This window comes from Theropithecus gelada, chromosome X (assembly GCF_003255815.1).
Source record: "Theropithecus gelada isolate Dixy chromosome X, Tgel_1.0, whole genome shotgun sequence".
NCBI classification, from domain to species: Eukaryota; Metazoa; Chordata; class Mammalia; order Primates; family Cercopithecidae; genus Theropithecus; species Theropithecus gelada.
In genome coordinates this window covers 98432343-98444858 of record NC_037689.1, presented here as the reverse complement: position 1 = coordinate 98444858, position 12516 = coordinate 98432343, and the positions used below count along the sequence as shown (strand labels likewise).

General features: G+C 44.9%; 1 protein-coding gene across 3 annotated transcripts in view; it reads left to right on the top strand.

Moving 5' to 3' along the window:
• The first annotated feature begins 229 nt into the window (after window positions 1–229).
• The window catches only part of PCDH19 (protocadherin 19), a 111589-nt gene continuing 99302 nt past the window's right edge, over window positions 230–12516 (top strand). For 2 of the 3 annotated variants that reach the window (XM_025372578.1, XM_025372577.1), the window contains exons 1-2: window positions 230–2376; window positions 5989–6316. In XM_025372578.1, coding sequence (XP_025228363.1) covers window positions 230–2376; window positions 5989–6316 — 2475 coding nt within the window. Of the gene's footprint in view, window positions 2377–5170; window positions 5312–5988; window positions 6317–12516 lie in introns of all 3 variants that reach the window. The other variant, XM_025372576.1, reaches the window with a different exon arrangement.

Genomic DNA, 12516 nt, shown 5'->3' with positions numbered 1-12516 from the left:
CCCGGGGCCCCCGCGAGCCCCCGCCGCGGCCGCCGCAACCTCAGCATTGGAGCCGCCGCGGGTGTCCCCCGCGCGCCGCCGGGCCGCCCTGGGCGGGACTCCTCCCGCGGCCTCCGGGGCCACGGGGCGCGCGCAACAGGCGGCCCGAGCCGGCGGGAAGCTGGAGCGCCGACGGCGTCGGTCTCGGAGGGGTGTGGAGAGGCGAGGCCAGGCAGAGCCCCGCGCAGCCATGGAGTCGCTCCTGCTGCCGGTGCTGCTGCTGCTGGCCGTACTATGGACGCAGGCAGCCGCCCTCATTAACCTCAAGTACTCAGTAGAAGAGGAGCAGCGCGCCGGGACGGTGATTGCCAACGTGGCCAAGGACGCGCGGGAGGCGGGCTTCGCGCTGGACCCCCGGCAGGCTTCGGCCTTTCGCGTGGTGTCCAACTCGGCTCCACACCTAGTGGACATCAATCCCAGCTCTGGCCTGCTGGTCACCAAGCAGAAGATTGACCGTGACCTGCTGTGCCGCCAGAGCCCCAAGTGCATCATCTCGCTCGAGGTCATGTCCAGCTCAATGGAAATCTGCGTGATAAAGGTGGAGATCAAGGACCTGAACGACAATGCGCCCAGTTTTCCGGCAGCACAGATCGAGCTGGAGATCTCGGAGGCAGCCAGCCCTGGCACGCGCATCCCGCTGGACAGCGCTTACGATCCAGACTCAGGAAGCTTTGGCGTGCAGACTTACGAGCTTACGCCCAACGAGCTGTTCGGCCTGGAGATCAAGACGCGCGGCGACGGCTCGCGCTTCGCCGAACTCGTGGTGGAAAAGAGCCTGGACCGCGAGACGCAGTCGCACTACAGCTTCCGAATCACTGCGCTAGACGGTGGCGACCCGCCGCGCCTGGGCACCGTTGGCCTTAGTATCAAGGTGACCGACTCCAATGACAACAACCCGGTGTTTAGCGAGTCCACCTACTCGGTGAGCGTGCCAGAAAACTCGCCTCCCAACACACCCGTCATCCGCCTCAACGCCAGCGATCCAGACGAGGGCACCAACGGCCAGGTGGTCTACTCCTTCTATGGCTACGTCAACGACCGCACGCGTGAGCTCTTTCAGATCGACCCGCACAGTGGCCTGGTCACTGTCACTGGCGCTTTAGACTACGAAGAGGGGCACGTGTACGAGCTGGACGTGCAGGCTAAGGACTTGGGGCCCAATTCCATCCCGGCACACTGCAAGGTCACCGTCAGCGTGCTGGACACCAATGACAATCCGCCGGTCATCAACCTGCTGTCAGTCAACAGTGAGCTTGTGGAGGTCAGCGAGAGCGCCCCCCCGGGCTACGTGATCGCCTTGGTGCGGGTGTCTGATCGCGACTCAGGCCTCAATGGACGTGTGCAGTGCCGTTTGCTGGGCAATGTGCCCTTTCGACTGCAGGAATACGAGAGCTTCTCCACTATTCTGGTGGACGGACGGCTGGACCGCGAGCAGCACGACCAATACAACCTCACAATTCAGGCACGCGACGGCGGCGTGCCCATGCTGCAGAGTGCCAAGTCCTTTACCGTGCTCATCACTGACGAAAATGACAACCACCCGCACTTTTCCAAGCCCTACTACCAGGTCATTGTGCAGGAGAACAACACGCCTGGCGCCTATCTGCTCTCTGTGTCTGCTCGCGACCCCGACCTGGGTCTCAACGGCAGTGTCTCCTACCAGATCGTGCCGTCGCAGGTGCGGGACATGCCTGTCTTCACCTATGTCTCCATCAACCCAAACTCAGGCGACATCTACGCGCTGCGATCCTTTAACCACGAGCAGACCAAGGCGTTCGAATTCAAGGTGCTGGCCAAGGACGGCGGCCTTCCCTCACTGCAAAGCAACGCTACGGTGAGGGTCATCATCCTCGACGTCAACGACAACACCCCGGTCATCACAGCCCCACCTCTGATTAACGGCACTGCCGAAGTCTACATACCCCGCAACTCTGGCATAGGCTACCTGGTGACTGTTGTCAAGGCAGAAGACTACGATGAGGGCGAAAATGGCCGAGTCACCTACGACATGACCGAGGGCGACCGCGGCTTCTTTGAAATAGACCAGGTCAACGGCGAAGTCAGAACCACCCGCACCTTCGGGGAGAGCTCCAAGTCCTCCTATGAGCTTATCGTGGTGGCTCACGACCACGGCAAGACATCTCTCTCTGCCTCTGCTCTCGTCCTAATATACTTGTCCCCTGCTCTCGATGCCCAAGAGTCAATGGGCTCTGTGAACTTGTCCTTGATTTTCATTATTGCCCTGGGCTCCATTGCGGGCATCCTCTTTGTAACTATGATCTTCGTGGCAATCAAGTGCAAGCGAGACAACAAAGAGATCCGGACCTACAACTGCAGGTAAAGCCAAGTTTTCTTTCTTTGTCTTGGATGAATAAGGTGTGTTTATCTGTGTCTCTGTGTGAAAATCCTGGTGCTTTTGTTTCCTACTTAAATGCATGCAGCATACTTGCAGTGCTTCTTTTTGTAGGGTGAAAAGTTTGTGGCAGTCCAAGTTGATCAATTCTTTTGATCTGACAATTTGCTGGAAGACAATCATTTAGTGTTTGAATGGATTCTGTCACATAATGATGATGAGCAGAAAAGCAATTACCATTTTAAAATTTGCATAGCTGTCTCCATGAAGTTATGGCAGGAAAAACAGAGAGAGAGAGAGAGAGAGGGAGAGAGAGATTGTTCATGTTTTTAGGAAAACCGCCAACTACCACAACTTGGTGTCTGGGGCACAGTGTTTTTGGGACAGGTACTGAATGAAAGGAGAGGGAGTGTTGGCAGCTACCCTGTCTTGTTGCAGTGATGAACTCTGGAGAGAGACTGGGAGTGGGAGTGTAAAATGGGAAAGGGAGATTAGGGGGAGGAGAGAACAGGAGTGTGTGGAGATGCAGGTGATTAGTGGTTTTTAGTTTATTCTTGGCTTGTTTTTATCTAGTCCCCAAACATCTGGCTATATAAAGTGAAATTCTGTCAGGCATCTGTATGTTTTCAAATATCTGGTTGGTAGTGTGGAGACCAAACATCCCAATGAGGAACAAGACTTTGCATCCAGATGTTTCAGTAAAAATAGCAATCTTCTAGCGTTGATGATGCTTTCCTCTAATGTGAGGCTGTGTTGTGGCATTAAGATCTGGTTGCTACCAGTGGATGTCACTGTGGGCTATTGTGTTACAGTTTCTCTTGAAGTATGTGCAGGATGTGTGTGTGTGTGTGTGTGTGTGTGTGTGTGTGTGTGTGTATGTGAGGGGGGAGAGAGGGATAGAAGGGGGAGGAGAAGGGAAAAAAAGGAATGTGGAAGCACAGTATTTTTAAAAAAGATTTCCTGATAAGCACATTAGAAGGTCTTACTGAACCCCTTTCTTACATTTGGATAGAGCACATAAGTCTAAGCATTTCTAAAATCCTAGAATCCAATTTAGAATAATACATGACATTTTTTTTCCAGCAGTGTCTCATCGAAACAGTTGAAAAAAGTTGTTTCTTTAGTTTGCTGAAAATGAATGATGCTGCTATTTACAACCAAGGTGTGTGTGTGCTTTCCACACACCTACACATCAGTGTGTCTTTTGTGCCATTTGTGTCTGCATGTTAATGAGTCAAAATATGTTCCTCTGGTTCAGTTTGTATTTGACACCGTCTGAAATGCACACTTCTGTGAATCAGAGCCCCCTGAATATGTAACAGCCATGCAATTATTGTTTCCCTTTTACTATTCTCTGCGTTACACAAGTTAGTAGACAAATGCTAACCACACATGAATATCAATCAGGTGCCATAAAAGAGCAGCTGCAATGCCTCATAAATGCTTTAATCCTGTTACTAGTGAAATGGCCATGACTTTTCTTTCCTTCAGCACCAAGTCATTTCAGATGGGAGAAATGGAAATTAGTATTGCTCTTACCTTTCAAACCTGTGACTGCTAGTGGCGATTTTTATAGGAGAAAAATGTGGGGTCAATAAAATTTTATTTATATGGAGATAATTATGGAGAGGACTCTTTTAAAGCCATTTTCTCAGCATAGAAGTAAATGCATAAGATGCTTTCCTTGATGAAAAAGAAATTAGCTTGAAATAAAGATCTTGAAGGCTTTGCCACCTCTTGGTGATGTATGAGTAGAAGTGAGAGCCCTTTCTGAGAACTTGCCAAGGAGATGATTAAACAGGAGGAGAGCATCCAAATATTGAAAAAAAAGAGTAAATCTCAGTGCTCTCCAACTTCACCCAAATGTGTATTTTGTGAAGCACTCTGTTTCCTGTGATGGTTTGGGATTAATGAAGTACAGTATAATTAAATAATTGGTCAATACAGAAAGGGCTGCACAATGAATGCTTCAGCTGAATAATTTGATGGGGCATTGCCAAACTTACTCATCTTGGGTAAACAAAATGATTAAAATTTCCCATTGATTCTGTAAACAGATTAGAATAGAAAATCAACCTTAGTACTAGGGTTTTGGGGATTTTATCTGCTCCCAAACCCCAGTAGTACCAGTTTGCCATCACTGCAAATCTGCCTGAGCACAGAGCGAAGGGGTGAGGGGAACTCAATTGCTTAGCTCTAGGTAGATCCTGGGGACAGAGCAAGATTTTGCCTCTGTAGATGTGCAGTCTCCCTATCTGCTCAGACTTTTTAGAGACCTAAAGTTCAGGAGTGTGTCTTTCCATGTGATTAGGCAGAGGTTTCTTTTGCTAAGCCTCTGCAGAACCTCTTCCTGAAATGCATTCATTTATGAGACTTGCGAGATGATCTGCAATTGCTGCTTGAATTGGGCTCCCTTTTTGTATTCAGACAATTAGCTTTGTCGAGTGAAAATAAGGCACAGTCTTTCCCTTGTAAAGATCAACCCGTATTATTTATTAACCCTATTGTTTTGCTGATTATTACCCAGAAATCGAATTTCCAAAAAATAAACTGCATCATTATGTGCAAAGTAACAAATGACTTTGAGAATCTGGCTACATTTAAATGTATTTCTTTTGATAAGTCTCTCAATGCTTGGTGTCTTTGGTGCACGTTGCTGGGTCTGTGTCAGTGTTAATTAAATTGAGCTCTTTATGTTCCAGTTGCAGCACAGCTGCTTGTAGGTACACCTGAATGGAGAAGGATGCTGAATGCACTAACCTTTAAATTCCTTTGCAGTAATTGTTTAACCATCACTTGTCTCCTCGGCTGTTTTATAAAAGGACAAAACAGCAAGTGTCTGCATTGCATCTCAGTTTCTCCCATTAGCGAGGAGCAAGACAAAAAGACAGAGGAGAAAGTGAGCCTAAGGGGAAAGAGGTAAAAAGGCATTTCCCCTCATTTAAATGGGTTTGGCTATTAGATTTTTCTAGGAGAGGAGGGGGTCGGGGGGAGAGTAAAAGGGAACTGGGCTAGGGCAGGGAGGAGGGTGTGGAGGAGACGTGAAAGAATGGGGTCTGATCTCCTACCCCAGTCCAAAACTGATCAAGTGAGTCATAGAGGAAGCCGACTGAGGGCGTGTGCCACATGGCAAATGCCTGGAGGAACTGGCAAGCGGGGAGGGGGGGAGGCGGGTATTTTTTATCTTCCTCTATCTCCTCTTTGGTGACTTGCTTTGTATTTCACCTAGGAGTTCCTTTTGGTTCCAGGGAAGCTCCAGATTTGAGCATTTTCATGCTTTCTCTCCCATAGGCTCAACTTTCCCTGTCCCCACACCCGTGCTCACAGGCCACTCACAATGAAAAATTCCAAATCCAAAGTATAGAAACTTTTTTAGGGGGATTGGTGGGAGGTTACTATGTTTAATATGAAAAGTTTATGGCCCTCAGCTTGTTTTCCCATGTAAAAAGCACAGGGAGAAACCCGATGATGTAATGCGCCAGAATAAGGAGCTGGAGCAGAAATGGGGTGCAACCCTCTGGGGTGCTTAATGTTTATTAATCAGTGCATGGTTTGGGAGGGTGTTAGTGATTCATGCTGCCTTTTCTGTCACATAGAATTGCTGAGTACTCCTATGGGCATCAAAAGAAATCAAGCAAGAAGAAAAAAATCAGTAAGAATGACATCCGCCTGGTACCCCGGGATGTGGAGGAGACAGACAAGATGAACGTTGTCAGTTGCTCTTCCCTGACCTCGTCCCTCAACTATTTTGACTACCACCAGCAGACGCTGCCTCTGGGCTGCCGCCGCTCTGAGAGCACTTTCCTGAATGTGGAGAACCAGAATACCCGCAACACCAGTGCTAACCACATCTACCATCACTCTTTCAACAGCCAGGGGCCCCAGCAGCCTGACCTGATTATCAACGGTGTGCCTCTGCCTGAGGTGAGTGCAGCTAAGTGGCTCTGTGAGGTTCTCCCAGACCTCCTTCTTTAGCTGCTTGCTGGATACCATAAGCTGCTGTGCTGGCACATCCTCTGGCAGGGGTGGGGGGAATTTTTCTGCTTATGCCTATTTTCATACTAAGGGTTTGCTACCAGTGCTTCTTGGAGCAAATGGTAACCCAACATACTGGGCCTTTGTGTAGGTGTGGGTGTTGGAATTGGCAACTCAAAGAGTCTGAACCCTTGAAATCACTGTGTGATATCCTGGCATAACTCAAGTTTGCTCCACCTGTTGCAAATATAGCATGCTTGACAGCCAGCAGTACCAGTATGCCAGTAAAGTGGCTTAGAAAGAGTCATCAAGTAGTGTTGAAAATGGATGAAACCCTCTAATGCCCTGGGACCAGTTTTCCAGTGTGAGAGTGATTCAGCCTCCTAAAGCCCCCATTTGCTTTTTCTTTCGTCACATCACTGTTCTCTAGCATTTTGGTGAGATATGGATGGACTGGTTAAAAGGAGGCAAAGCAAAAAATTAAAAAGCCACTTTGCCATTTCTTAGCAGTTCTAGTGGTAACATTTGATGGTTGAGAAGATTGAAACTGTCATTATTGCTGAAAATTTAAGAATTAGTTGACTGGTTGCAGTGGCTCTCACCTGTAATCCCAGTACTTTGGGAGGCCGAGGCAGGAGAATCCCTTGAGCCCGGAATTCCAGATCGGCTTGCCAGCCTGGGCAATATAGTGAGACCTCGTCTCTAACAACGAAAAAAAAAAAAAGAATAAGAATTATCTATGCATTCGAGTTAGCTCTGTTTCTCTTCACTAGGAATGAATGATTTTAAGTAGATTTTTTTTTTTTTTTGAGATAGAGTTTCTCTCGTTGCCCAGGCTAGAGTGCAATGGTGCAATGTTGGCTCACCGCAACCTCTGCCTCCCGGCTTCAAGCAATTCTCCTGCCCCAGCCTCCCGAGTAGCTGGGATTACAGCCATGCGCCATCACGCCTGGCTAATTTTGTATTTTTAGTAGAGACAGGGTTTCTCCGTGTTGGTGAGGCTGGTCTCAAACTCCTGACCACAGGTGATCGGCCTGCCTTGGCCTCCCAAAGTGCTGGGATTACCACCGCGCTGGGCTTAAGTAGAAATATTTTTAAAAATGTGATGTGGTCAGATGTTTGCTGGCTATTGAAATATTTCAGGGCAGTAGAGTGGTATATGGATGATGGCTGGTGGGTAGCTGGGTGGAAGGCTATAAATAACATTTCTTAAGTTGATTTCATTTTTCCATGAATTGCTTAAGTCCCTCTTTGGTTAGAAATTTGATGCCCTGGAAGGCATATGTCCTCTTCCAAGCTACCAGTGAAAAGAATACTGCACACTTGGAGATCTCTTTCACATCTTTCAAAGCACCTTCCCAAACATTGTTTTGTTTGATCCTCACAATCAGGTATCTTGATAGGTTGCCCTTCAGTAGATGATGAAACAGAGGTCCAGAGATGCTAAGAGACTTACTCAGACTCACAAAGCTGGTCATCAAGAGAGGGAGGACCAGACTGAAGGACTCCATATTCCCTGGCAAATGTGATTTCAGTGACACCTTCCTGCCTTAAAAGTAATTCAACCTGACATACCCAGGCTATGATGCATACATAAAATGGCCTCATAGTATTTGTGTCAATTTTGTAGGATAAGGGGTCTTAGGACCACTTACATTGATTGCTTCTTCTAGTTCCTGAACAATAATTCTCATCAGAATTAATGGGGCCGAACACCAGTGCTTTTGATGAGTAACTGATGGTATTCTGCCAGCAACAAAAGCACCAATATTTTCTATTTATAACTCTATAAATAAGGATTTTTTTCGAAAGTCCAATATTGTGCTAGGTAAACTTAGTTATAATTATCAATGTTAGTGAATACTACTAAGGCCTAGACCGTAGACTACTTGGAAGACTACTTGTGGATCACCAATAGCTCAGCAATAGAAAGTGAGAGGTAGTGGTGTGTAGGGGAATCAGATTGATCATGATTTTGAAGCCAGGGATCACTGCTTGCTGTGGAACCTAAGACTCTTTCTTTATCTACAAAACGGGCATACCTGTCATGCAAAGTTTTTCCAAGATGACTTGTGTAGTGTAGGAGGTCCAACTCATTGATGTCCCCAAAAGAGTAGACCTCTTCATCAGACAGTTGGAGAATCAGTGTTACAATGGCTTGCACTACTGATTGTGTCTCCCTAGGCACTTGTAACCAAAGAGGAATTTAGGCTGCTTCTATACAGGTAAGTCCTACAAAGTGTTATGGCCATACTATTCATATTGATCATTTAAACAGTAGAGGTGAAAGATGCCAAAGTTGTGGGTTCAGTTGTTCACAAGTAACAGCACTGTTACTTGTGGAGATGGACAAAAGAGTTGAATCCGGAGGACTTGGTGATCACTTAAGCAATCATTCCAAGGTACTAGATAAATGTGAGTTCTGGTGTCTATGAAATAGATGGAGAGGACAGAAAACATATGACTACATCTGCTTGGTTTACCTAAGACTTAGTATCATTTCTGGGGTTCTTCCATGGGCTGAATGAAACAAAATATTGCTTCAATTATTTAGAAAAGCCATTTAAAATCTCAGTTCTGATCCTGTCTCTGACTCACAAAGCCAGATGCTTTTCCTTGGTTAACAAAATTACACAGTTTTGGTGTGTACAGCTGGTCAGGGCCAAGACAGTGTGTACTAGACATAGTGAGGCTGTGTGTATTTCTAATATTTAGTCCCTCCTGGAGAATTCAACTGGCAAACCCATTCAGAAAGGAGAGAGGCCCACTTATAGCCAAATATATACCAGGCCATTTAACTTGAATCAGTCCCAATGCCCTGCATAGGGAAAATGGCACTTCTCATTTTCTTTTATACCAAAGGCCACTGGACTTGGTGGAATACTTAGGTTCAATGAAATCTATAGAAGAGCAGGGATGATTGATTCATTCATTCAACTGATATTTGTTGAGCCTACTCTTTGTAAGGCACTGCTCTAGGCTTTGGCATTAGAGAGATGAAAAAGACAAGAAATGCACATTCTAACGTGAGAGACAATCAAGTAAATAGGTGATTTGCAATATAGAGTAATAAATGCTAATATAAGGTGCAATGGGATATTCTCCATTGCTAGGATAATAACATCTTGATATATTTCTTACATTATCTTTATATTTCCCTAATTAATTAATCCATTCAAGAAAGCAACATTTATTAAGCAATTATAGCACAGAATGATAAGTGCTATGATGTGGCAAATATAAGATTCTATAGAAATTTCTCTATTAAATAATATTATGTTACTTACATTGTTCTTTATATTATTTCATTAAATAATTCTTTCATTTGTTCACTAATTTATCCCATTACCAGTTATTATACATTTAGAATGTGCCAGATAATGTACTATTTCCTGAGGATCAAAAATAATAAAACACTTGTTTCTTGACCCCAGGGAGCTTACAGAAAGACAAGTAAACAGGTAATTTCAATTCAGAATAACATCCTATTCCTGAGCACATGTTACATTCTTACTCTCCAGGTTGGGACAAAAGGGCACTACCTAGTAGGTTCCTCTGTTGGATTACCTGTGTCAAACCCATTCCCTTTATGAGCTGTAGATCCAGTTACAGGGCTTACTCTCAAAGGGATTATAGACGAGTCCACTCAGACCTGTTGTATGCTAGCTGTACTCTATCACACTTTGAAATTTGTCACCATGGCATTAGATCAAGTCAGTAAGCATTGTTGGAGTATCTACTATGTGCTCAGCTGTGTGGCAGGGACCATGGAGATTCCAAATAAGTTCAAGACGTAAATTCTGACCTCAGAGAGTTCACAGTCTAGTTGGGGAGCTAAGCTCACCCACAATGATTTCACTGGCAAGCAGTACAAGATAGTTTCTGATCACCTGTCGCTTTGTAGACTCCTAAGAACTCCTTTCTCTTCCTTTCATGGCAGCCTTACATTTTATGTAGGTTTGCCATTGAACCCTCAAAATTTAGTGCTGAATGGAAGATAGCTCTTGTATCAGTGTCCAAACCTAGCCACATCTGAACATTGTTGGCTCTAGAAGCTAACAGAAATACAACTTTGAATGCGGTTAGGTAGACAAGGTAAAGGGAATAGAACATTAGTCAAGAATTGGAACTCAGTTTACAGTATTGCAGAGATAATCTTGTGTAGAATTGTATATCATTATTTACTTGTCCTCTGATGTTGGCTGGGAAATCAGCTGTGTGGATTTTGTGGTTTTTGTACACAAATTTGAGGGGCAAAGTGGAGGATGCCTTTGCTGTTTACTGAAGACTTTTGTAGAATTAGTGATGTCAGGTATCTTTTACATATTTTAAACTGAAAGGCGAGGTTTGCATTCCTTGGTATCCTGGTTTATTTTACTCATAGACTTAGTGTATATGTGAATGAATTAGACGGGGTGTGTGTGTGTGTGTGTGTGTATGAGGGAGTAGAAAAGAGTGAAGAGAGAGGAAAGGAGGTTGAAAAAGAAGGAAAATGGAGAAGAAAAATAGTAGGTTTATCAGTTTGCTAAGATCTTTCTAAAAATAGTCCAAGTTTTTTGAGAGGCTCCTACTGGCAAATACTTTTTCTTCCAGTCTTATGGAATGGAGACATGCCTACTGGTGCCTCTGGATGCTGGAAAGTGTTATTCCTTTGTACAGCAGCGTTGCTGCATTACCATTTTTGTCACCTGGGTCCAGTCATTATTGGAGGAAGAAAATGCAACTCATTGCTTGTACTTGAAATGGAGACTTGGGTGAGACTTCTTCCTGCCTCCAGGAGGGGTGAAATGGCCCAAACACCCAGTGTCTTTTGTGCAGTATTTTTAAATTTTAGTTTTCTGATGTTGAATGTTTCTGAGCTGACAGTTCTAACGGAGTGATAGGAGGTAAAAACTTAGAGAATTACAGTCATAGTTACATAGGGATTTAAATTTTGGTTTCAATCTCAATCATGAATTCTATTTTCTACCTTTCATCAGGAAACTGTAGTTTCTTTGATATGAGGCATCTAAGGGTTGTGTGTGCATGCTCTGCTATAGTCACTCATGCAACAGTCTTCATAAGTAGCGATGTAGTAGCTGTGGAAGAGTTTGCAGAACAAGAATGTGTGTGGTAGCCAAATTGAATGCTTCCAATTATCCTACAAAAAGTCTGAATGCCTGGTCATCTTAGTGGAAATAATGAAAATAAAACATTAGTTAGGCTTTTAAAACAAATAGTCCAGTACACTTTAGTTCCTAAAACAGAGTTTTAAAGTTAGAGATTTGCAGTGACTTAAATGAAATTCTGGGCTAAATTAGACAGCCACAAACCTATCAGGTAGTAGATTCAGAAAGCGCTAAAAAATAATAGGTATGATAAGACTGGTTTGGATAGCATGGAAATGACACAAAGCATCACCTCTAATTAAAACAAACCAACAAACCCTTTAGTGCACATCTTGTTTGTTTCCTTATTACAGCGAGGTCTTATAATCGTTTAAGTCCTATCCCTAAGGGTCAAAATAACCCTGCAGGAGAAAGCAATGAAAAACAACGCAGCCCACATCTTTTCAAGCATTCTCATTTCAGTTTTCTTCAAAAATCAAGGACTCCATTTCTACCAGCAGTCATTCTAGGGCCACCCATTGCCTACATTGTATCTTATTGGCGTGTTTCACCTCTAGCTGAGACAGCCAGTTTCCCAGCGGGGATGGGCTTGCAAGATGTGTTCCAGAATAAACTGTTCCTCTGTTGTCTCCATGCAACTGCCACAGAACTGCAGAACTGAGTTAGTTTACATTAGTATCTGCTAATTTATTATTATCATTCCTTATTGGCAATTAGCTGGTTACCTTAGAGATCACCTCTCTCCCCGTACACCTTCGCTAAAGTTGAGCTCAGCCAGAGCTCTTGCTAATGATCCTGAGATTTTTTCTCCCTAAGGGGCTGGAGGCAGGACATTTTCCAGAGAGGGCCCTAAGGCTTTGGAATTCGCCTTATCAGAGGACCACTTGTTTTGGGTCCAGGTGGCTCCACCTGGTTTTTTCTCTGATTGTCAGTCAGACTTACAAGGTGGGGCGAGCTGCAGACCTCTCTCTCCCTAACCTTGCCCCAGCCTGTGCTGTGGCTTGAGCTTATTGTGCCCAGGGCAGAAGCTAAGGGCTTAGG